This window comes from Salmo salar, chromosome 19 (assembly GCF_965601325.2).
Source record: "Salmo salar chromosome 19, fSalSal1, whole genome shotgun sequence".
Lineage (NCBI taxonomy): Eukaryota > Metazoa > Chordata > Actinopteri > Salmoniformes > Salmonidae > Salmo > Salmo salar.
Genome location: NC_138309.1, coordinates 65,094,371 through 65,121,415, shown reverse-complemented (window position 1 = coordinate 65,121,415; position 27,045 = coordinate 65,094,371). Strand labels below are relative to the sequence as shown.

Below are 27,045 nucleotides of genomic sequence, written 5' to 3'. Positions count from 1 at the left end.
GTAAGCTTTCAACTGATGTCAAACTCAACCGCTTAACTTTTCCAGTGATGAAGACATGGATGTCTCATGGTAGGGTGGGGCATGCAAAATGGGTCAACTTTGAGGACCTCTCTCCTGAATGTTTTGCCATTCAGATCCAAAAAGTCACTTTCTGATCATTTCTACCATGTGCAAACATGTATGGAAAGTTTTGTTCAAATCAAAAGTGCTACATTCTAAAATGAGATCGAATTCATATAGAACGACCCAGTAGTTACATTTCTTCAACCCCGTCCCTCTAAAACAGTGGCGCGGTGGCTGCTTTGAAATTGTTCAACACAAATTGTATGATGATGATGTAACTAATGGTTAACAAACTAAAGGGTTATAAGCAGACCTAAAATTGTTACTGACATATTCAGTTATATTAGGCCTTTTCACCAAGAAACATAGAACGCAACAAAAAATATATATGAAGCTATAGTGTTAAGTAGATTGACTATACACTTTCTCTGTTGTAGTACTTTGCAACGCATTCCAGCATAAAGCAGTGGAAAGGGATTCAGCACGGATGTCCTGTGAGAGTTCATAACATTCCCAGTGGATGCAGATTCAGTGCTGGAGCTCTCCTTCAGCAGCTGTCTTGGCATTCCCCTTGAGAAAATAATACTTTTACTGTTCCGCGGCTACAGAGAGCACTTTAAGTAGATCACATTTTCTCTAATGATGGATATGTTCATAATTTGGAGTGATGAACAGCAGTAGCACTGAGTTGAGAGTAGGATTTGAAATGTTTAATGACACCTTAAAGGAGCGTTTACAGTAAATACTTACATTGATATTTAAAACACTTTTGAGGGAATAGTGTCTTTGACATGATATAGAATGAGAGGGAATGGTCAGGATAGACATGTTCCCCTCATGGCTGGTCTTCTGGTAGACCTGTTTGTGTGGTGATTCACAGTAGATGTCTCGGACAACCCAAATCGCTGAAAAAGAACAAAGACCATGTCAATTGATTACTTTTGAAATTTCTATTTTGTTTATTTAATACAATTAAATGACAATGGCCCTTGTGCAACTTACCTGACTGATCACCAGACATGATATGTTTGACAAAAGCTGAAAAATAAATGTATATCACATGAGGCTGGTGGGATGAGCTATACGAGGACGGGCTCATTGTAATTGCTGGAATGGAATAAATGTAACTGAACCCTGTGTGTGTGTGTGTGTGTGTGTGTGTGTGTGTGTGTGTGTGTGTGTGTGTGTGTGTGTGTGTGTGTGTGTGTGTGTGTGTGTGTGTGTGTGTGTGTGTGTGTGTGTGTGTGTGTGTGTGTGTGTACGCTGAAGCACTAGGTGGAGACATTGCAGCTTTGTTTCTCTTTCCACCTTCATAGTTGATGCAGCCATTGGTATCCTCCTGCCCTGCAAGCAACATTTCCACTTCACCCTCCTTCATCTCACCTACATAAGATTTTCTGTGTTACATCAGGATATACTGCATCAGTTATATAATTGTTTTCAATGCATTCTTCTGTGATCCTCAAGGGGTGCCCTTTTGTGTTCAAGCCCAGCACCAACACACCTGTTTCAACCTATGGTTTCAACTAATTAACACATATCCAAGTCCTTGATTAGTTGAATCCTACTGTTAGTGTTGGGCTAGATCAAAAACATTGCCTGCGCTGACAATGCCCTGTTTCAGGGCAGCACTGAAAAAATCAAAAAATCTGAGCATTATGTCATTGATGTGCTTGGTGTTCAACTTCAACTAGAGATTAATGGAACATTATGGCCCATGGAATTAGGTTATTATTGTAAGCGACAATTGTTCTCAATGGCTTACCAGGAAAAATAAAGTAGTAATGATTTATATATACACTAGAGACTGATGGTGGTGCTGTGTTGAAGCCACCGTGCCTCCATCTTGGCACTCCCCCACCAGTGTAATTTATTTTGGTGAAGCCACATTTATTTTATTACAGACACCTTAATGCATACTTTGAAATGATATTATTTGAGCAGAACATTAAAATAAAACATGAACAAATATATAAATACATTTTCCTTACAGTATCATTGTTTTAGATGACTAATGTTACTGTCCTGACTACAACCAAAAAATACTTTAAAATCAAATGTATTTATATAGCCCTTCTTACATCAGCTGATATATCAAAGTGCTGTACAGAAACCCAGCCTAAAACCCCAAACAGCAAGCAATGCAGGTGTAGAAGCACGGTGGCTAGGAAAAACTCCCTAGAAAGGCCAAAACCTAGGAAGAAACCTAGAGAGCAACCAGGCTATGAGGGGTGGCCAGTCCTCTTCTGGCTGTGCCGGGTGGAGATTATAACAGAACATGACCAAGATGTTCAAATGTTCATAAATGACCAGCATGGTCAAATAATAGTAATCACAGTGAACAGGTAATGGTTCCATAGCCACAGGCAGAACAGTTGAAACTGGAGCAGCAGTTTGAACAACGCAAACATAGTTTTTTTTTTTGTAAATTGACATTTGCTATCGTAAATGTTAGCAACACCTCCGCCTTTGCGGGATGTGCAGGGGATATGGTCACTAGTGTAACCAGGAGGTGAGGCCTTATTTAACACAGTAAATTCATCAGGCTTAAGCCATGTTTCAGTCATTGTTGTTATTCTGTCTCTCACTGTTCAAATAAACCTACCATTCAAATTATGGACTGATCATTTCTTTGTCAATGGGCAAACATACAAAATCAGCAGGGGATCAAATACTTTTTTCCCTCACTGTATCACGATCTCTTTCAATAATGGCAGGAATGGAGGAGGTCTTTATTCTAGTGAGATTGCTAAGGCGAACACCGCCATGTTTAGCTTTGCACAACCTAGGTCGAGGCACAGACACGGTCTCAATGGAGATAAGCTGGCAGGCTGGCTAACAGCCTGCTGCCTGGCCTGCACCCTATTTAATTGTCGAGCTAGGGGAGTTGGAGCCCTATCTATGTTTGTAGATAAGATGAGAGCACCCCTCCAGCTAGGATGGAGTCTGTCACTCCTCAACAGGCCAGGCTTGGTCCTGTTTGTGGGTGAGTCCCAGAAAGAGGGCCAATTATCTACAAATTCTATCTTTTGGGAGGGGCAGAAAACAGTTTTCAACCAGCGATTGAGTTGTGAGACTCTACTGTAGAGCTCATAACTCCCCTTAACTGGGAGGGGGCCAGAGACAATTACTCGATCCCGACACATCCTTCTAGCTGATTTACATGCTGAAGCTATGTTGCGCTTGGTGACCTCTGACTGTTTCATCCTAACATCGTTGGTGCTGACGTGGATACCAATATCTCTATACTCTCTACACTCGCCAGATTTAGCTTTAGCCAGCACCTTCTTCAGATTAGCCTTAACGTCGGTAGCCCTGCCCCCTGGTAAAGTGTATGATCGCTGGATGATTCGTTTTAAGTCTAATACTGCGGGTAATGGAGTCGCCAATGACTAGGGTTTTCAATTTGTCAGAGCTAATGGTGGGAGGCTTCGGCGTCTCAGACCCCGTAACGGGAGGAGTAGAGCCCAGAGAAGGCTCGGCCTCTGACTCCGACTCGCTGCTTAATGGTGAGAACCGGTTGAAAGTTTCTGTCGGCTGAATGAGCAACACCGGTTGAGCATTCCTACAGCATTTCCCTCCAGAAGCCATGAGAAAGTTGTCCGACTGCGGGGACCGTGCGAGGGGATTTATACTACTATCTGTACTTACTGGTGGCACAGACGCTGTTTCATCCTTTCCTACACTGAAATTACCCTTGCCTAACGATTGCGTCTGAAACTGGGCTTACAGCACTGCTATCCTCGTCGTATGGCGATCGTTCTCCTGTATATTATGAGTACAGCGACTGCAATTAGAAGGCATCATGTTAATGTTACTACTTAACTTTGGCTGTTGGAGGTCCTGACGTGAGGGAAAAACTAAAAATATAAACAGTAATTAAAAAGTAAAACCCGTAAAGTTGTCAGATAGCAAAGTAAGGTTGGCAACAAAACGCACAGCAGCACGTAAACAAGTCTGCAAGTTGTGACCGACCAAAAACACATGTCATTTTGACCTTGAAACATTTGAAGATGCAATATGTAACTTTTTGGGCGACCCGACCAAATTCACATAGAAATGTGTGTCAAAGATCAGTAATTCACATTGAAAGCAAATCAAAGCAGCGGTAGATATGTTCTATGTGAGCTATTTCTATGCTTCCCGTTTTTAAGTTTAGTTTTTGTACCTTTCGGTTTTGTACACCACCTTCAAACAGTTGAAAATACAATATTTTTGGTTATGGAAAATATATTTCACAGCGATTCTCTACACCATACTTGATTGTTTTGTCACAACTGAAATTAGGTGAACGATTAGAATTTTAGCAACCAGGAAATGGCGGAGCGATAACTGCATAGTACATCTTTAATTGTAATACTGTAGAATTCCATTCATTCCTATGCAGGATTGCTCCTAATGGGGAGTGCCAAAATGGCCAACCGGTGGCTTCAAAGCCTCTAAATACCTCTCAATACATAGCATCAGCAATCCAGGGTTTATATACATAATTGACTCATATATGGGTTAAAAATGGCAGATTTGGCCACTAATAAGCCTCTAAATTGGAATATAGTGGCTGTACAGTATCATGCTATACATGAGCTCTGGCTCTGCGCTTCACAGCGCTGTATGGGTTTTGACTGACAGCCGTTCTGAACTTCAGCACCGCACGCGACAAGAAGTTGCCCCCATCCCTCCTGGTAATTGGGCAATTTGTGCACATGTTTTGTTGTTTGAGTGAGGGAAATGCTGTAAATTAAGATTACTTGATGTATTTTGAAAGATGAGACATTGAGGATTTTAATAAATATCACTTTAATGTCATACAAGCAAGCCAAAAACCAGTGAGTCCAAATGTGTACTTCACATTTCCAAATCATAAAACTTATGTCATAGACATGTACTGTGTCAAAGTTTATGATCACTGTTTGATGTAGTTACAAGATGACATGATGTCATACTCTGTGTTGTTCTGAACAGAATGAGCCTACATTTGTTTCTCCGCAGTGCACACAAATGAATGTACAGTCGTGGCCAAAAGTTTTGAGAATGACACAAATATTAATTTTCACAAAGTCTGCTGCCTCAGTTTGTATGATGGCAATTTGCATATACTCCAGAATGTTATGAAGAGTGATCAGATGAATTGCAATTAATTGCAAAGTCCCTCTTTGCCATGCAAATGAACTGAATCCCCAAAAAACATTTCCACTGCATTTCAGCCCTGCCACAAATGTACCAGATGACATCATGTCAGTGATTCTCTCGTTAACACAGGTGTGAGTGTTGACGAGGACAAGGCTGGAGATCACTCTGTCATGCTGATTGAGTTCAAATAACAGACTGGAAGCTTCAAAAGGAGGGTGGTGCTTGGAATCATTGTGCTTCCTCTGTCAACCATGGTTACCTGCAAGGAAACACGTGCCATCATCATTGCATAGCACAAAAAGGGCTTCACAGGCAAGGATATTGCTGCCAGTAAGATTGCACCTAAATCAACCATTTATTGGATCATCAAGAACTTCAAGGAGAGCTGTTCAATTGTTGTGAAGAAGGCTTCAGGGCGCCCAAGAAAGTCAAGCAAGCGCCAGGACCGTCTCCTAAAGTTGATTCAGAGGCACCACCAGTACAGAGCTTGCAGGCAGGTGTGAGTGGATCTGCACGCACAGTGAGGCGAAGACTTTTGGAGGATGGCCTGGTGTCAAGAAGGGCAGCAAAGAAGCCACTTCTCTCCAGGAAAAACATCAGGGACAGACTGATATTCTGCAAAAGGTACAGGGATTGGACTGCTGAGGACTGGGGTAAAGTCATTTTCTCTGATGAATCCCCTTTCCGATTGTTTGGGGCATCCGGAAAAAAGCTTGTCCGGAGAGTACAAGGTCATCAGTCCTGTGTCATGCCAACAGTAAAGCATCCTGAGACCATTCATGTGTGGGGTTGCTTCTCAGCCAAGGGAGTGGGCTCACTCACAATTCTGCCTAAGAACACAGCCATGAATAAAGAATGGTACCAACACATCCTCCGAGAGCAACTTCTCCCAACCATCCAGGAACAGTTTGGTAACGAACAATGCCTTTTCCAGCATGATGGAGCACCTTGCCATAAGGCAAAAGTGATAATAACTAAGTGGCTCGGGGAACAAAACATCGATATTTTGGGTCCATTGCCAGGAAACTCTCCAGACCATAATCCCATTGAAAACTTGTGGTCAATCCTCAAGAGGCGGGTGGACAAACAAAAACCCACAAAATCTGACAAACTCCAAGCATTGATTATGCAAGAATGGGCTGCCATCAGTCAGGATGTTGCCCAGAAGTTAACTTCTATGGGCTACGTGGGACGCTAGTGAAATATCAGGGCGGCAAATTCAAAAACAACAAAATGTCATAATTCAACTTTCTCAAACATACAAATATTTTACACCATTTTAAAGATACACTTCTCCTTGGTGTAACCACATTGTCTGATTTCAAAAAGGCTTTACAGTGAAAGCAAAACATTCGATTATGTTAGGAGAGTACATAGATAAAAATAATCACACAGCCATTTTCCAAGCAAGGACATGTGTCAATAAAACCCAAAACACAGCTAAATGAAGCACTAACCTTTGACGATCTTCATCAGATGACACTCCTAGGACATTATGTTACACAATACATGTATGTTTTGTTCGATAAAGTTCACGTTTATATCCAAAAACAGCATTTTACATTGGCACGTGATGTTCAGAAAATGTATTCCCACCAAAACGTCCGGTGAATGTGCACATCGATTGACAAAAATACTCATCATAAACGTTAACAAAATATATAACAATTATTTAAAGAATTATAGATGGACTACTCCTGGATGCAACCGCTGTGTCAGATTTTAAAATAGCTTTACGGAGAAAGCACATTTTTCAATATTCTGAGTACATAGCTCAGCCATCACGGCGAGCTATTCAGACACCCGCTATTCGGGGCAACCTAAACTCAGAATTAGTATTCGAAATATTCTCTTACCTTTGCTGATTTTCATCAGAATGCACTCCCAGGACTGCTACTTCCACAAGAAATGTTGTTTTTGTTCGAAATAATCCATATTTATGTACAAATACCTCCGTTTTGTTCGTGCGTACAGATCACTTATCCAAAGGCATAACGTGCGAGTGTGGAACCAGAGACGAAAAGTCAAAATGTTCCATTACCGTACTTAGAAGCATGTCAAACGCTGTTTAAAATCAATCTTTATGGTATTTTTAATGTAAAATTGCGCTAATATTCCAACCGGACAATAGCATATTCATTCAAGAAGAAAAAGAAGGAGGGGCGCGCTCGCGGGACCGAGTATATCCAATCCCTTTGTTGCCAGGCAGTCCACTCAGAAACTGAGCTCCTATTATCTGCCCAGTGAAAGGAGAATGCTCAAACCACTTTCTGAAGGCTGTTGACAGCCAATGGAAGCCTTAGGAAGTGCAACGTCCCCCACAGACACTGTAGTTTCGATAGAGAATCAAAAGAAGAACTACAATTCTCAGACTTTCCACTTCCTGCTTGGATTCTTCTCAGGTTTTTGCCTGCCATATGAGTTCTGTAATACTCACAGACACCATTCAAACAGTTTTAGAAACTTCAGAGTGTTTTCTATCCAAGTCTACTTGGATATGCATATTCTAGTTTCTGGGCCAGAGTAGTAACCTGTTTAAATTGGGTACGTTTTTCATCCAGCCGTGAAAATACTGCCCAATAGCCCAGACAGGTTAATTGACAGCATGCCAGGGCGGATGGCAGAGGTCTTGAAAAAGAAGGGTCAACACTGCAAATATTGACTCTTTGCATCAATTTCATGTAATTGTCAATAAAAGCCTTTGACACTTATGAAATGCTTGTAATTATACTTCAGTATTCCATAGTAACATCTGACAAAAATATCTAAAGACACTGAGGCAGCAGACTTTGTGAAAATGTATATTTGTGTCATTCTCAAAACTTTTGGCCACGACTGTACTCATGACTCCTTTCTATGCGCACCAGAATTACCATGTGTTTCTCTGAATTTCCTTGTGAAGCCTAACACTGTAAGATCGTATTTTATCATTTAGCTAGTCATGTTGACAATAGAACAAGCTGTCAAATCATGCCCGTCTGACCCAAATTGTGATTTATAATGGAGCTTTTTGTGATTGCGTAAACAACAACAGTAATTGTGTGATGGCGGGGAGGCAGGGTTGCGTTCCAAACGAAACAACTACAAATGTGCTTGCTCTAGCTCCTCAACTGCATAGCTAGGAGAGCTCCAAAAAGTACCCCAGTCGGAGGTCCTGAGTGCTCTGGAGCAGGTTTTCGTCAAGAATCTTTCTGTACTTTACTCCGTTCATCTTTCCCTCATTCCTGACTAGTCTCCTGGTCCCTGCCGCTGACAAACATCCCCACAGCATGATGCTGCCACCACCATGCTTCACCATAGGGATGGTGCCAGGCTTCCTCCAGACGTGACACTTGGCATTCAGGCCAAAGAGTTCAATCTTGGTTTCATCAGGCCAGAGAATCTTGTTTCTCATGGTCTGAGAGTCCTTTAGGTGCCTTTTGGCAAACTCCAAGCGGGTTGTTATGTGCCTTTTACTGAGGAGTAGCTTCCGTCTGGCCACTCTACCATACAGGCCTGATTGGTGGAGTGCTGCAGAGATGGTTGTCCTTCTGGAAGGTTCTCCCATCTCCACAGAGGAACCATCGAGTTATTGGTCACCTCCCTAACCAAGGCCCTTCTCCCCCGATTGCTCAGTTTGGCCGGGCGGCCAGCTCTAGGAAGAGTCTTGGTGGTTCCAATCTTCTTCCATTTAAAAATGACGGAGGCCACTGTGTTCTTGGGGACCTTCAATGCTGCAGAAATGTTTTGGTACCCTTCCCCAGATATATGCCTCGAAACAATCCTTTCTCGGAGCTCTACGCACAATTCTTTCGACCTCATGGCTTGGTTTTTGCTCTGACATGCACTGTCATTAGCATTAGCAAGACATGCTATTTTAGTTTTTTATACTGACGTATGTATTTGTGTTCTGTATTGTTTGTCATGTCTACTACAAGGTAGTCCAGTGGAATACATCTGTCAAGCTTTGTTTAGAAAGCCTGCCATTGTGGCCAGAAGTTGGCTCAACCATTTGTTACCAACTTTCTAGCTCGACAATTAAACTGTGCCTTGTTGAGAGGCCAACAGAAATATATAGCCTCTTTTTAACATATTGACTTTCTGTCTTTAACTAGTCTTCTGTTGAGGTTCACCTTTAGCTAGACATCTTTGGGTACTGAATTTGATATTTGATTGGGCCCTGTTGTAATGATTCTTCCAATTTATGGAAAAGGCTGCAAACTGTATTCAACACTGGTTAATGCTGGTCGTCTATGGGGATGGAGAGGGGGTGATTGGATGGATCACTCTTTCATTTCCAACAACATGGTTAGTAATGCCTTCATTGTCTGCCCCTTTGGACTGTGAGGTGTGCCAGTTACATTCCATAGGGTTATGTGGCACTGTTACAGTTAAGCAACACACAGTGCAGCATGTCTGGACATGGAAATTAGGGCAAACCAAACATCTAATGTTAATGTATTTTTAATCCTGAAAATTCTTGAAAAAATTATTAGGTACAATGATTCTGACATGTTGTATGTGCTTTATTGATATTATATTAAATCATGTTCACGTATTAGTCCATTTCACATTATTGTGCATAATTTACAGTATATTACAATGTCGCTCTATTCAGAACATTCCTCTTTAATCCTCCTTGCTCTAAATAATTGATGAAGCCTTGATGAGCAGTGTCCTGATTCCCTCATGATATTGTGACATTCAAAAGTGCTTGAGGTGGCACAGGAATTTAATACACCAGTCTGGATAGTCTTCATCAAGCATGGCACTTTAAATTGGTATCTACATTAGTAGGTGTCTAAATAGCTTATTTGTATTTGCTGGTTAGATACCAGGCCCGTATTCACAAAGCCTCTCCGAGTGGGAGTACTGATCTAGGATCAGGTCCCCCTGTCCATGCAATCTTATTCATTATGATCTAAAAAGGTAAAACTGATCTTGGATAAGCAATCCTACTCTGAGACGCTTTTAAATACGGGCCCAGGCCATTGAGAATTGACCTTCTGGTTTTGACTTGCTCAGCACTTTAATGACCTCGGCATTTGTTGGGTTCTTGCCCAGGCATGGTCCATGTAAAGACCCCTCCTGTCTCAGCCTCCAGTATTTATGCTGCAGTAGTTTATGTGTCGGGGGGCTAGGGTCAGTCTGTCACATCTGGAGTATTTCTCTTGTCTTTTCCAGGTGTCCTGTGTGAATTTAAATATGCTCTCTCTAATTCTTTCTTTCTTTCTTTCTTTCTTTCTTTCTTTCTCTCTCTCTCTCGGAGGACCTGAGCCCTAGGACCATGCCTCAGGACTACCTGGCTTGATGACTCCTTGCTGTCCCCAGTTCACCTGGCCGTGCTGCTGCTCCAGTTCCAACTGTTCTGCCTGCAGCTATGGAACCCTGACCTGTTCACCGGACGCGCTACCTGTCCCAGACCTGCTGTCCCAGACATGCTGTCCCAGACCTGCTGGAACCCTGACCTATTCACCGGACGTGCTACCTGTCCCAGACCTGCTGTTTTCAACTCTCTAGAGACAGCAGGAGCGGTAGAGATACTCTCAAAGATCGGCTATGAAAAAGCCAACTGACACTTACTCTTGTGTTACTGACTTGTTGCACCCTCGACAACTACTATGATTATTATTATTTGACCATGCTGGTCATTTATGAACATTTCAACATCTTGGCCATGTGCTGTTATAATCTCCACCCGGCACAGCCAGAAGAGGACTGGCCACCCCTCATAGCCTGGTTCCTCTCTAGGTTTCTTCCTAGGTTTTGGCCTTTCTAGGGAGTTTTTCCTAGCCACCGTGCTTCTACACCTGCATTGCTTGCTGTTTGGGGTTTTAGGCTGGGTTTCTGTACAGCACTTTGACATATCAGCTGATGTAAGAAGGGCTATATAAATACATTTGATTTGATTTACTGTGATTATTATTATTTGACCATGCTGGTCATTTATGAACATTTGAACATCTTGGCCATGTTCTGTTATAATCTCCACCCGGCACAGCCAGAAGAGGACTGGCCACCCCTCATAGCCTGGTTCCTCTCTAGATTTCTTCCTAGGTTCCAGCCTTTCTAGGGAGTTTTTCCTAGCCACCGTGCTTCTACACCTGCATTGCTTGCTGTTTGGGGTTTTAGGCTGTGTTTCTGTACAGCACTTTGAGATATCACCTGATGTAAGAAGGGCTATATAAATACATTTGATTTGATTTGCTTGAGGCGTCACTACAGACCTGGGTTCGTTCCCATACTGTGTCACAACCGGTTGTGACCGGGAGTCCCATAGGGGGGCACAATTGGCCCAGCGTCGTCCGGGTTAGGGGAGTGTTTGTCAGGGGGGACTTTACTTGGCTCATCGCGCTCTAGCGACTCCTTGTGGCGGGGCGGACGCCTGCAGGCTGACTTCGGTCGTCAGTTGAACGGTGTTTCCTCCGGCACATTGGTGCGGCTGGCTTCCGGGTTAAGTGGGCGGGTGTTAAGAAGTGCGGTTTGTCGGGTCATGTTTCGGAGGACGCATGACTCGCCATTCGCCTCTCCCGAGCCTATTGGGGAGTTTCAGCGATTAGACAAGATCGTAAATCACGAAATTGGGGAGAAAAAGGGGGTCATTTTTTTATAATCATCTAAACGCAAATGAATTACAGCACATACCTGTACAATGACCCTCAACTTTAGGCTCTGTTGTTGGCTTGGGCTCTGGGGCAAGGGCTGGATCAGTAGCAGGTGCTGGAGCAGGGGCTGGATCTGTAGCAGGTTCTGGGGCTTTTGCAGGGGCTTTAGTAGGACCTGGTGCTTTAGTAGGGGCTGCTGGGCCTTTAGTAGAGGCTGGGACTTTAGTTGGGGCTTTGGCTTTAGTAGGGGCTGCTGGGCCTTTAGTAGAGGCTGGGGATTTAGGTGGGGCTTTGGCTTTAGTAGAGGCTGCTGGTCCTTTAGTAGAGGCTGGGACTTTAGGTGGGACAGGGGCTGTAGCGGCAGCACAGGCTAGGGCTGGACTTGGAGCAGGGGTTGGAGCTGGGTCTGCAACTGGAGCGGGGTCTGCAACTAGAGCTGGGTCTGCAACTGGAGCTGGGTCTACAACTAGAGCTGGGTCTGCAACTAGAGCTGGGTCTGCAACTGGAGCTGGGTCTGCAACTGGAGCTGGGTCTGCAACTAGAGCTGGGTCTGCAGCTGGAGCGGGGTCTGCAACTAGAGCTGGGTCTGCAGCTGGAGCGGGGTCTGCAACTAGAGCTGGGTCTGCAACTAGAGCTGGGTCTGCAACTAGAGCTGGGTCTGCAACTGGAGCGGGGTCTGCAACTAGAGCTGGGTCTGCAACTAGAGCTGGGTCTGCAACTGGAGCGGGGTCTGCAACTAGAGCTGGGTCTGCAGCTGGAGCGGGGTCTGCAACTAGAGCTGGGTCTGCAACTAGAGCTGGGTCTGCAACTGGAGCGGGGTCTGCAACTAGAGCTGGGTCTGCAACTAGAGCTGGGTCTGCAACTAGAGCTGGGTCTGCAGCTGGAGCGGGGTCTGCAACTAGAGCTGGGTCTGCAACTGGAGCGGGGTCTGCAACTGGAGCGGGGTCTGCAACTAGAGCTGGGTCTGCAACTAGAGCTGGGTCTGCAACTGGAGCTGGGTCTGCAACTGGAGCGGGGTCTGCAACTAGAGCTCGGTCTGCAGCTGGAGCTGGGTCTGCAACTAGAGCTGGGTCTGCAACTGGAGCGGGGTCTGCAACTAGAGCTGGGTCTGCAGCTGGAGCTGGGTCTGCAGCTGGAGCGGGGTCTGCAACTGGAGCTGGGTCTGCAGCTGAAGCAGAAATTGAGTCAGGGGCTGTTGCAGGAGCTGGAGCAGCATCCTCTTGTTTGGGGTTTGGCTCATTGGGTGGCATGATCAAAGAACCCAAAATCAAGAATAAAAAATAGAGAGGGTGTGACAGTGTAGGAGTGAGGTGGTTTCTTTGATAGACACACGTTGGGACAAATGCCACGCTCTCAATAAGCATACAACCCCCAACACACACACACACACCCGGGGGATGTCTTTGGAAGAGCCATATACAGTATGAGCCCCTGCATGCCGTTACTATATGTTCCATCTATGTACAGTACCATGGTCCATCTCTGTTCTATGGACACACATGGCTAATTTTGGGCTGGGCAACCACCTTAATGGGGGAATTATTGTTTAGAAAGGATTCCCAGTAATGTCTTACTTTCATTCAGATAGAGAGGGCAAAAATGCACACAAATTGGTGAAGTACAATCTTTTTAGAGGGTTGGATTATTCGAATGGTTAGTCATGACAAAAGGTCCTATAATTGTTAGAAACAAGAGCAATTGTGAACCTCAGCCGTGATGTCTCTTTCACCCCTTTTTCCCTTCTCTCATTTTCACTTGCCATTCTCTTGGTGCTCATTTCTTGAATATTGCATGGTTATTTGTTAAATAAGGAGGCCGCTAGACCTTTTTTACCCACTGTCCTTTGCTTGTCATGGTAGAAGGTCCACTGGGAAAGAGACCTATTTGAATAATGGATGAGCTAAGAACCATGGTCCATTTATGCTGAAAAATACTTCCATTACTGTATACATATGTCATTTACAAAGATACTTTGGGGTTGTTGTTTTTTTATTTTCAGCGTGCATTACGTTTTTTGTATGAAAGACACTTCCTTGCCTTTTTACCTGTGTTCGCCAAAGGTAATCTGCATACCTCCCAGGTGATGATGTCATCCTCTCATCTCGGAGATGTAAGTTCAGTCATCCCTTAAATCATTTGACTTTACTGCTGCAGAAAGCCCCAATCACGCTCACTCGGGTGGGAAAATGGGGACAAACAGGTAAACAAGAAAGGTAGCCAGCTCTGTAGGGAAATAAGGAAACAGGACTGAAAGAGACTGCATTTGCATACACTATCTACTTCACCATGACTGTTTTGTGTCTGTTTGGAGATCACCACAGACATGTCTGGAGCATTTTGAGAACTGTTAAAGCCACTGTGAGGATTTTTATTGACTTTTAAGTAATAATATGGTTTGACATGGCAGGTTGACGATGGACTAAGTAACCCTAAAAACTAGGCTATACCATTTTGGAGGTGGTCGTGAACTCTTAACCATCTGACAAATAAGGAGGAAACACTTCTTTGCATGGGAAGCTGAGACTGCAAGAGGGACCATAAAGACCGAATTAAACGTTACCTGCTTTGAGGATGTTTACAAGGCATATAAACACAAGGAATATGGACGTCAAGTTGGTCGCCATATGTTTTATCCTTGTTTGTAGTGTAAGGGTGGTAAGTGCATTTGGGTTCAAAATGTTTGTATTTACAGCACTCGAGCTAATGACTGTAGTATTATATATATATTATATACTGACGGTTATGCTTGCATGTCTTTTATCTAGAGCAGGGTCTCCAGGACAATCATTGTGAAACCCTGATCTAGAGAATACATAAATTATGCTGCATTAACGATTAACTTGAAATAGTTCAAACTGTTAGCTAAAAAGAGTTTGAATGTGTGTGTTTATTATCCGATGTACGGTATAGTGTGTGATAAAATGAAAATAGTAATAAATACTGTATACATTAGATGGACAGACAGACAGCTGGTGAAATGGATCAATGTATTTCTGTCTGTCTGTCTGTGTCCGTCCATCCGTCCTTCTGTCTGTCTGCCTTCTTGTATCTGTCCGTCCGGTCTGTACGTCCGCCCGTCTTCCTGCCACTCAGATCAGGAACACTCATCCTGAATGCTCCATTGTCCTCCACCTCTTGGAGAAAGAAGGCGAGTGCAAACTCCAGATGAGGAACACCAAGGCACTGTCCTTGTCAACTCCTAATAACACTACAGGTAGCTCTCCAATGTGAATGGCATTCATTTGTAGAAAAAACTAAGGGGGACATCTTTGCATCTTTAACATCCCTTCGCTTTATTTTTAAGATACATTTATAGAAAATAACGTGTTTTTTTAATTTGTATAACTTGTGCATTCAACCTGTTTTTTTTTCTTTCCGCCATCGTTTACTGCTTGTTTATAACTTTGTGTGGGAAATGACAGGTTGTCTGGTGGAGTGGGATGGTGTGAGCTGCTGGCCCGCAGCCCTAAATGGGGAGAGCCTCTCCGTGTCCTGTCCTCTGCTCCTCTTGAAGCCAGACTCTCCCCCAGGTACAATAAATGCTCTAGATCAGTGTCTAGGGGCATAATATCATCCACCATCTCATCCAATTAAACAATATATATTTTAAATCTGTGATATTTTCTTTACAGCTCTCATCACACGCAACTGCACACCCCAAGGATGGAGTAAGCCAAGCTTGCCATATTACAAAGCCTGTTACTTTGAGGACAGCAGTGAAGAAGAGGAGGAGACTGGGGATAAGGTAGAGTAGATTTGGTAGCATTTTAAGGTAACACTTTAGTAAAAGGATCATTTCACACACAAAATCATTATTTACTATCAAGTGTACATGTCAGCTGACATATTTTTTGTCAAAGTTGAAATAAAAATGATATATGATCATCACACCGGGTGCAAATGTAGATAAAGACACAACAGATTGCATACAGCTACGGCACAAAATCTGCCGTTGTCTACTCACTGAAGGTTGGTTGCATTTGGGCGTAAGGCATACAATACAGTGACATACAAGTCTGTGATTGTTGGCATTTATGAGCACTTGTGACAAATGTTAGACTTTACTCATGAGTAGTCATTACAGCAAGTGAATACAAAAATATGCAGGCATGTTTAATTTACATTTTGTCAACTTGGGACCTTTGACTGTTTTTCCGTGAGTATGACAATACATTTTTGATTATTTCTTCAAGCAAAATTACTTTGCTACGGTGAAGATCATCTATACTGTGGGCTATGGAGTGTCGCTGGCATCTCTCTTCATTGCCATTCTGGTCTTCTGTATCTTCAGGTGAGCTTTGACATTTCAGGAAATATAGATCATTCAGAACTAGAACTCAGAATAGCACATTGTGGTAACAAATTGTATGTCATAACACTACAGTTCAAATAAAGTGACGCTATATAATTGCTTCTTATTAAGCTTCCTTTCCTCATCTCCTTTCCTGGTAACACTTCATTTGACTATAAATAATATGGGCCGGTTTCTTGCACACAAGTTAAGGCTTTGTAGACTACAAAGCAGGTTGAATGGAAATTTAGCGTTATAGATGCCTAAAGGCTATTCACAAATAAAAAGGTGCATGGACTGCGCATACCCTCCACTATATCACGGGTTGTTACTTTTTATTACTAATTCAATAACTATCTATAAATTAATAATTAACCATCTATAAACTACTTATATACCCTTTATAAAGCCTTTATACGTCATTAACGTGTTATTTGAATGGTAGACTTTATGGGTTATAAATGTGTCATGTAGTCCTTATGTAGGTACCTTAAAGTTTTACCCATTTGAGTCTGGTGTCTTCCATAGGAAGCTGCTGTGCATCAGGACCTCCATCCACCTCAACCTGTTTTCCACCTTCATCCTCCGTGGCCTGGCCGTGTTTGTTAAGGACGCCGTACTGTTTGCAGACGAGAGCATGGACCACTGCACTGTCTCAACGGTAGGACAGTAGGTAGAACCACTGTGGCCTCTGTAGATTGTGGAAGGAAGGACATCAACAACAGGAAGTAGGCTTCGCAGTATCATTATTATCACTGTATCATATGGAACCAAGTTCACGTTGGAAATTCTCCTTTATCTAAAAATCCTGCAATGACCAGTGTCAGATCTCAAATTGAGGGTGTATGTAAGAATATGCATTTTAGTTATTTAGCAAATGCTCTTATCCAGAGTGACTTACAGTAGTGAGTGCATTCATTTTTATATTTTTTTTATACTGTTCCCCTGTGGGAATCCAATCCACAACCCTGGAGTTGCAAGTGCCATGCTCTACCAACTGAGCCACACGGGACACACTGAGCCACATGGGACACACAAAACCCTTTGTTAGCTTAAGAATTTGAAAATAAATAAAACGGACCCATATAATATCAAGCGATCTATAACAATGCTTAACTCTGCGATGCTTTAGGCCAGGGCTGCCCAACCCTCTTCCTGGAGATCTACTGTCCTGTAGGTTCAGTCCAACCCTAATTTAGCGTATCTGATTCAGCAAGTTAAGGTCAAGGTCTTGTTGAGCAGCTAATTAGTAGAATCAGGTGTGTTAAATTAGGGTTGGACTGAAAACGCAGAGGACGGTAGATCTCCAGGAAGAGGGTTGGGCAGCCCTGCTTTAGGCTAAAAAACAACATTTAAAATGAATGAGAAATACGTGACTCTGATCAAATAAAATAATATTTTATTGGTCACATACACATATTTAGCAGATGTTATTGCGGGTGCAGCAAAATGCTTGTGTTCCTAGCTCCAACAGTGCAGTAACATCTAACAATTCACAACAATACACACAAATCTAAAAGTAAAAGAATGGAATTAAGAAATATATAAATATTAGGACGAGCAATGTCGGAGTGGCATTGACTAAAATACAGTAGAATAGAATACAGTATATACATATGAAATTAGTAAAGCAGCATGTAAACATTATTAAAGTGACTAGTGTTCCATTATTAAAATGACCAGTGATTCCATGTCTATGTATATGGGGCAGCAGCCTCTAAGGTGCAGGGTTGAGTAACCGGGTGGTAGCCGGGGCAATCTAACAGTCTGATGGCCTTGAGATAGAAGCTGTTTTTCAGTCTCTCGGTCCCAGCTTTGATGCACCTGAACTAACCTCGCCTTCTGGATGGTAAGCGGGGTGAACAGGCCGTGACTCAGGTGGTTGATGTTCTTTATGATCTTCACCTTCCTGTGACATCAGATGCTGTAGGTGTTCTGGAGGGCAGGCAATGTGCCCCCGGTGATACGTTGGGCAGACCGCACCACACTTTGGAGAGCCCTGTGGTTGCTGTCTCTCAATTGTGCATCTGTAAAAGTTTGAGAGGACTTAAGGGCCAAGCCAAATTTCTTTAGCCTCCCGAGGTTGAAGAGGTGCTGTTGCACATTCTTCACCACACTGTCTGTGTGGGTGGACAATTTCAGATTGTCAGTGATATGTACGCTGAGGAACTTGAAGCTTTCCATCTTCTCCACTTCGATCCCGTCGATGTGGAAAGAGGCGTGCTCCCTCTGCTGTTTTCTGAAGTCCACGATCAGCTCCTTTGTTTTGTTGACGTTGAGGGAGAGCTTATTTTCCTGCCACCACTCCGCCAGAGCTCTAACCTCCTCCCTGTAGGCTGTCTCATCATTGTTGGTAATCAGGCCTACCACTGTTGTGTCTTCCGCAAACTTGATGATTGAGTTGGAGGGGTGCGTGGCCACACAGTCATGGGTGAACAGTGAGTACAGGAGGGGGCTGAGCACACACCCTTGTGGGGCCCCTGTGTTGAGGATCAGTGAAGTGGAGGTGTTGTTTCCTACCTTGGGGGTGGCCCGTCAGGAAGTCTAGAGCCCAGTTGCACAGGGCGACGTTCAGACCCAGGGCCCCGAGCTTAATGATGAGTTTGGAGAGTACTATGGTGTTGAAAGCTGAGCTATAGTCTATGAACAACATTCTTACATAGGTATTCCTCTTGTCCAGATGGGATAGTGCAGTGTGCAGTGCGATGGCGATTGCATCGTCAGTGGATCTATTCGGGAGGTATGCACATTGAAGTGGGTCTAGGGTGTCAGGTAAGGTAGAGGTGATATGATCCTTAACTAGCCTCTCAAAGCACTTCATGATGACAGAAGTGAGAGTTACGGGGCGATAGTTATTTAGTTCAGTTACCTTTGCTTTCTTGGGCACAGGAACAATGGTGGACATCTTGAAGCAAGCGGGGACAGCAGACTGGGATAGGGAGAGTTTGAATATGTTCATAAACACTCCAGCCAGCTGGTCTGCGCATGCTCTGAGGACGCGGCTAGGGATGCCGTCTGGGCCGGCAGCCTTGCGAAGGTTAACACACTTAAATGTCTTACGTCGGCCACGGAGAACGAGAGCCCACAGTCCTTGGTAGCGGGCCGCGTCGGTGGCACTGTGTCATCCTCAAAGCGGGCGAGAAGGTGTTCAGCTTGTCCGGGAGCAAGATGTCAGTGTCCGCAACATGGCTGGTTTTCCCTTTGTCATCCGTGATTGTCTGTAGACCCTGCCACATACGTCTCGTGTCTGAGCCGTTGAATTGCGACTCCACTTTGTCTCTGTACTGACGTTTTGCCTGTTTGACTGCCTTACGGAGGGAGGGAATAACTACACTGTTTGTATTCAAACATATTCCCAGTCACCATGCCATGGTTAAGTGCTGTGGTTCGCACTTTCAGTTTTGCATGAATGCTGCCTTCTAACCCCGGTTTCTGGTTTGGATTGGTTTTAATAGTCACAGTTGGAATTTTACTTCCTGATGACCTCAGTCACCATGTCTGTGTATACGTCAATATTATTCTCAGAGGCAACCTGGAACATATCCCAGTCCAAGTGATCAAAACAATATCGAAGCATGGATTCCGATTGGTCAGACCGTCATTCAATATACCTTAGCACGGGTACTTCCTGCTTGAGTTTCTGCCTAAAGGAAAGGAGGAGCAAATCAGAATCGTGATCTGATTTACCAAAGGGAGGGCGGGGGAAGGCCTTGCAGGCATCCCAGAAGGGGGAGTAGCAGTCGTCAAGCTTTTGTCCAGTGCAAGTACTACAGTCAATGTGTTGATAGAACTTCGGTAGCGTTTTCCTAAAAATTTGCTTTGTTGAGCTACAATAAATACGGCCTCAGGATATGTGGTTTCCAGTTTGCACAAAGTCCAGTGTAGTTCCTTGAGGGCTGTCGTGGTATAGGCTTGAGGGGGAATATACACACCTGTGACTATAACCAAAGATAATTATCTTGGGAGGTAATACGGTTGGCATTTGATTGTGAGGTATTCTTAATCGGGTGAACAAAAGGACTTGAGTTTCTGCATGTTATCATAATCACACGAGTAGTTAATCATGAAACATACACCACCGCCTTTCTTCTTCCGGGAGAGTACTTTATTCCTGTCTGCACGATGTACTGAGAACCCAGCCGGCTGTATAGATGGGGTCAGTATATCCGGAGAGCCATGATTACGTGAAACAGAGTATGTAACAGTCCTTGATGTCTTTCTGGAAGGAGATCCTCGCCCTGAGCTTGTCTACTTTATTGTCCAGAGTCTGAACATTAGCAAGTAATATACTCTTGAAGCGGTGGATGGTTTGCACGCCTCCTGAGTCGGGCTAGAAGTCCACTCCGAATACCTCTTTTCCACCGGTGGTCTTGGAGCAGCCTCTGGGATAAATTAAATTGCCCTGGGGGGTACGAACAAAGGATCCAATTTGGGAAAGTCATATTCCTGGTCGTAATGCTGGTGAGTTACCACCGCTCTGATATCCAAAATTTATTTCCGGCTGTATGTAATAACACCAAAAACGTTCTGGGCTTATACTAAGAAATAACACACACACACACAAAAAATACTGGAAAGTTGCTTAGGAGCTAGATGCAGAGCTGCCATGTCTGACGGTGCCATCTTTATTGTTACGCATAAGGCTATCATTGGTTCTTCGTTATTACATTATCAGATGTAACACAACTGACAGTAAATGGAAAGTACAGTGCTCTTTTATTTATTAACAGATACAAACACACACACTTAATCCTGCATCGTCACTGGCCCCTAAATTCAATTATAACAACCAGACCCTGAACGACAAATAAACAAAAAAGCTATTTGAGGAATATGGTTGATCACTGGAACATTTATTTTAATGATGACAAATAGGAAAACAAATATAGCTGGACAGATCTGTGGTGGATGAGGTGAATTCCCCTCATACCAATGTAAAGCAATTTGATCACCTGGGAAATTATTTCCAATAATCCAATCTACTATTAGTAGTAGCACTATTCAAGCCGATTGAAACATCATCATCATCAACGCCCATTACACTTTCAGTTACTCGTGTTTATCTTTTGTCTACAATGCACCCTGAAGCATAAATATCTGAGAACAGCAAAAGTAGTCACCAGAATCAGCAGAACAACAGCTTGAAGGAATGCCATGCCATGCCACAGTGCTAGAAGTACCAAAGCAATCTGTAGGACTCAGGTGCGCAGGTGAATAGCATCTTTTTGTCTCATGACAAACTCAATCCAGAACATGGCGAGGTCCATGGGAATCATTGCCTGATCCCTGTGCAGGTAGGAGAGCCTCTTTATGTTCTCCCTGTAGGATGGCTCATGCAGAACTTCCTGTACATTGAATGCACGTTAAGGGGCAATAATGCACTCAGATTTTGAGCAAACACGCTGATTGGTTATCATACACATTTGTTTTTCCAGGGGGGTTGAGACCACTCGCTGTTTAGATTTGAAAGGTCATTCTCCAAATTCTGTGGCTTTTGCTTGTACTACTATGTTTTCAACAATGCATAACAAATAATTAAATGCTGTATAAAGATAAAAAGTATAAAGAACCTTTGTTATTGACTTGTTGAACCGGTGGCCACAGACTGTCAAAATTACTAGATCTAAATGTCTATGTACTGTATATGTGAGAAAAGTAGTTGTTATTGAAATTTGTTTCCCATCCATTAGGTAACATGTAAAGCAGCGGTGACTTTCTTCCAGTACTGTGTCTTGGCCAACTTCTTCTGGCTTCTTGTAGAGGGCTTGTACCTGCAAACTCTGCTGGTATTCACCTTTGCTCAGAAGAGAAAACTCTTCTGGTTGTACGCTGGCATAGGCTGGGGTAAGGTGTGTGTGTGTGTGTATTTGTATTTGTGAGCATCTGTGCATGTGTGTGTGTTTATATGACTGTACATTCCATTTCTTCCAGGCACTCCCTCAGTGACCATCATAATTTGGACCCTGCTGAAGAGTCAGTTTGACAATGAAGGGTGAGGCTAGCGAATAACTACAAGTTATTTTGTTGTCTACATTAGACATAATTACATGAACTACTTGTGAAAGTATTGGTATCAATATTCCTTTATGGAAGTACGTGAAATGGGCAAATAAAGGGGCCCAAACAAGGGCAAGAAAAGAGAAGACTGACATATTGAATGTGATCGTGTAGTACTGTAATCAACAGTATTCCAGCATTATAACTTCTCTGCCCAACAGATGCTGGGACAACCTTGACAGTGCCTTGTGGTGGATCATCAAAACTCCCATCCTCTTATCTGTCTTTGTAAGACCAAGAAAACACTCTGTCCATTAATGAATCTTGTGACTTATCTGAGAAGTCAATAAGAGGGTTGAGACTTGGTATCAAACCACTGTTTTTCTAAACCACAGATCAACTTCGTGGTGTTTGTGAACATCAGTAGGATCATCATTCAGAAGACCAAGGCTACTGATCAGAATGGAAGTGAGGGACTTCAGGTCTACAGGTGAGACTGACTGACCGTTCATGAGCGCTGAACTGGTAGCATGCACAAAATAAAACGGCTGGCTCATTATACCCACTGGCTTGACTCACACTGTTCCCCCCCATATGTTGATAGAGTGACTGAATTGGGTAGGATTTCAAAAGGGTCAAACTTCCCCAGTGTATTGTCGCGTAATTAATGTGGATCCAGGAAGTTCCTCTTTATCTCTCCCTCCCTACTTTCTTCTCCCCCTTCCTGTCTCGCTCTCACTTCTCATATGTTGATCTCTCTTTCCCATCCCTTTCTTTCTCTCCTCTGGTGCCCCCTGCAGGAGGCTGGCGAGATCCACCCTTCTTCTCATCCCTCTGTTTGGAGTGCACTATGTGGTCTTCGCACTCTTACCTGAACATGTGGGTGTAGGGGCCCGACTCTCCCTGGAACTGGTCCTGGGCTCCTTCCAGGTACGAGAGCATTTTAGACCGAGTGGTTCTCCAACCCAGCTCTGGAACGGCTATATTTGCAGGTTTTCAATATTCAATTAATCTGATATCAATATTATTAATCATTTAACAGATTCATAACTCATAATTACCTCAATAGGAAAGGTTTAAATGAAAACTGGCATAAAATGTCTCTGTTACTTATTGCCTTCTGATAAAACTTTTATTTTCCTCATAAAGGGCTGAAAATATTAAAATAGTGAACAACTATTCATTCGGCTTCATTTAATTACAGGGGTTTATAGTTGCATTGTTGTACTGCTTCTTGAATGGGGAGGTAAGATGTGACATTTTGTTAATCCTGTGAAGTATTTAATTAATCATAATTACATTTACAACAAATAATAGGCTACAAAATCAATAACTTTATTGTTTGGTTTTTTCAGGTACAAAATGAAATTCGAAAGGCGATGAAGGGGTGTCGTTCTCAGACAGAAAACAATGTCTTCAATCTGGCAACCCAGGACTATGTAGCCTAGACTCAGGGTGGTGATGACTATCTCAGATGGTTTATTATCATTGAATAACCTAAGTCTAAGGACAAATACAGTGCATTCGGAAAGTATTCAGACCCCCTTGACTTTTTCCACATTTTGTTACGTTACAGCCTTGTGAAAAATGTATTAAAACATTTTTCACTCACCAATCTACACACAATACCCCATAACAACAAAGCGAAAACAGGTTTTTAGGAATTTTAGAACATTTATTAAAAATAAAAAACAGAAATACTTTATATAGATAAGTATTCACACCCTTTGCTATGAGACTTGAAATTGAGCTCAGGTGTATCTTGTTTCCATTGATCATCCTCGAGATGTTTCTACAACTTGATTGGACTCCACCTGTAGTCTATTTAATTGATTGGAGATGAATTGGAAAGGCACACACCTGTCTATATAAGGTTCCACAGTTGACAGTGCATTTCAGAGCAAAAACCAATCCATGAGGTCGAAGGAATTGTCCATCGAGCTCCAAGACAGGATTGTGTCAAGACACAGATCTGGGGAAGGGTACCATCCCTTTTTTGTAGCATTGGTCTCCATCATTCTTAAATGGAAGAAGATTGGAACCACAAAGACTCTTCCTAGAGCTGGCCGCCTGGCAAAACTGAGCAATTGAGGAAGAATGGCATTGGTCAGGAAGGTGACCAAGAACCCGATGGTTACTCTGACAGAGCTCCAGAGTTTCTCTGTGGAGATGGGAAAACATTCCAGAAAGACAACCATCTCTGCAGCACTCCACCAATTAGGCCTGTATGGTAGAGTGGCCAGACGGAAGCCACTCCTCAGTAAATGGCACATGACAGTCGGCTTGGAGTTTGCCAAAAGACACCTAAAGACTCTCAGACCATGAGAAACAAGATTCTCTGGTCTAATGAAACCAAGATTGAACTCTTTGGCCTGACTGACAAGCATCACGTCTAGAGGAAACCTGGCACCATCCCTACGGTGGAGCATGGTGATGGCAGCATTATGCTGTGGGGATGTTTTTCAGCGTGAGGGACTGGGAGACTAGTCAGGATCGAGGGAAAGATGAACAGAGCAAATTACTGAGAGATCCTTGATGAAAATCTGCTCCAGAACACTCAGGACCTCAGACTGGGACGAAGGTTCACCTTCCAACAGGACAACGACACTAAGAACACAGCCAAGACAATGCAGGAGTGGCTTCGGGACAAGTCTCTGAATGTCCTTGAGTAACCCAGCCAGAGCCCGGACTTGAACCCGATCGAACATCTCTGGAGATCTGAAAATAGCTGTGCTGCGACTCTCCCTATCCAACCTGACAGAGCTTGAGAGGATCTGCAGAAAATAATGGGAGAAACTCCCCAATTATTGTCATACCCAAGAAGACTCGAGGCTGTAATCACTGCCAAAGGTGCTTCAACAAAGTACTGAGTAAAGGGTCTGAATACTTATGTATTCATGATTATTATTATTATTTGACCATGCTGGTCATTTATGAACATTTGAACATCTTGGCCATGTGCTGTTATAATCTCCACCCGGCACAGCCAGAAGAGGACTGGCCACCCCTCATAGCCTGGTTCCTCTCTAGATTTCTTCCTAGGTTCCGGCCTTTCTAGGGAGTTTTTCCTAGCCACCGTGCTTCTACACCTGCATTGCAAGCTGTTTGGGGTTTTAGGCTGGGTTTCTGTACAGCACTTTGAGATATCAGCTGATGTAAGAAGGGCTATATAAATACATTTGATTTGATTTATGTAAATGTGATATTTCAGTTTTTTTTATATATTTGCTAACATTAATGAAAACCAGTTTTTGGTTTGTCATTATGTGGTATTGTGAGTAGATTGATGAGGGAAAAAAGCGATGTAATCCATTTTAGAATAAGGCTGTAACGTAAGAAATGTGGAAAATGTCAAGGGGTCTGAATACTTTCCGAATGCAATGTACCTCTGTCTGTCTTGGTGATTATTGTATGAGGCTACACACATGGTAAAACGGGTAAAACAACAAAAATAATTCACCCACATTTGTGTTGATAACTGATATTTGTGGTGATGACATTTTAGCTAGCTTAACACTTTTGTTATTATATCCTACACTTGTCCATCAGATCATTGAGCCATGAAGTAAAACACTGGAGTTTTGCAGTTATAGGCTACCTTTCCCGTTTTAAATGTTTAATACATTGACACAAATATTTTCTTTAACACTATACCAATGGCATTTCACATATTTATGACCATTTATATAATACTGTGGCTTAAGCATAGACTGTATATTGTGTAGTGCTTGAAGTAGCCGACAGGTGGATAGTTTTATCATAACTTGTAATTTTCTGTCTTTACTAGAGGATGAGGATGGCACAATCTACAGTATATACAGTAAACCATCGGATGAGAGATGCATTACTGCAAGATGCTGTGGATTTGGAGGTCACTTGTATCCTAGTCCTACTTTCCTAATTATACGATTGTCAACATCCTTTTAGCCTAAATTCTGACTTGAGCGACACTAAATTCTGACTTGAGCGACATAGTGGTGTAGCGCAGTTTCACAGGGCCCCCAGCAAGGTCTGAGCAAGGGCCCCCCATGGGCAGACAGAACATTTTGCAGTTGTATTTCTAATCTCGTGCTATTTTACACATTTTGCCATGAGGCTAAGAGAACATTTTGCTGTTTTAGAGCTCAGGGATTCTTGAAAGACGGGACAACCTCAACTTAATTTTTTAAACAAAATTTGAAATATATATATTTTGATAGACCAACGCATCAGCTATCACACCATGTTAGGCAGGGGTGTCTAAGTCATTCCATGGAGTGCCTAATGTCTGCTGGTTTTTGGTTTCTCCTTTCAATTAAGACCAAGACAACCAGGTGAGGGCAGTTCCTTGACATTAATTCCTCAATGAAGTACAAGGGAGGAGCAAAAACCTGCAGACAATCAGGCCTCTGTGGAATGAGTTTGACAAGTGATGTAAAGGAACAACCTCCAAATGTATTTGTTTTTTTTCTTCATAAAATGCAACTAACTGGATTCATGTCAACTCTGTAAGACACTATAAAAGCCATTTCCTTTTTACAATTATTGTCCAACAAGGGTTTAAAGGCCTTGATTGACATTAGATTATTTAAATATGTAATACAAACCTCAAAGTATTTTTGTTTTGTTTTATAGCACAATTAAATGCTCCAGGGCTAATTTCTTTAGCATTTTGGCATGTTTTCCTAAATGTAGAACATTAAGCAACATTTATAAAGCAAACATTATCCCTTAGGTCTAGCACAGCAAATACTTCAATTGTTTAAGCATATATTGCAGAACAGTGTTTAAAATATCTTTTTCAGAATATTGCCCCCCCCAAAAAAAAATCCATCATAAGGGGGTTAGCCATCAGTTGACAACAGATACTTAAAACAGACATATTGTTGCCTCTAAAAATAAGTTCAGTACAAACATTTGTAAAATATGAAAATTATTCATTTGAAAATCCCCAATAAAAACAACCATTCTATCCGATCTTTCAGCACTCTGACAGTTTAT

At 42.8% G+C, this 27,045-nt stretch overlaps 1 protein-coding gene across 1 annotated transcript; it reads left to right on the top strand.

Moving 5' to 3' along the window:
- The first annotated feature begins 9,487 nt into the window (after nt 1-9,487).
- ghrhr2 (growth hormone releasing hormone receptor 2) lies at nt 9,488-27,021 on the top strand. The gene is made up of 13 exons (XM_082965535.1): nt 9,488-9,520; nt 12,136-13,006; nt 15,200-15,307; nt 15,410-15,522; nt 15,971-16,068; nt 16,597-16,729; nt 21,759-21,912; nt 22,000-22,060; nt 22,287-22,353; nt 22,461-22,555; nt 22,866-22,995; nt 23,270-23,311; nt 23,421-27,021. Exons 1-13 carry the CDS (start codon nt 9,488-9,490, stop codon nt 23,511-23,513), a joined length of 1,998 nt encoding a protein of 665 aa, XP_082821661.1. The 3' UTR covers nt 23,514-27,021.
- The last annotated feature ends 24 nt before the right edge of the window (nt 27,022-27,045 follow it).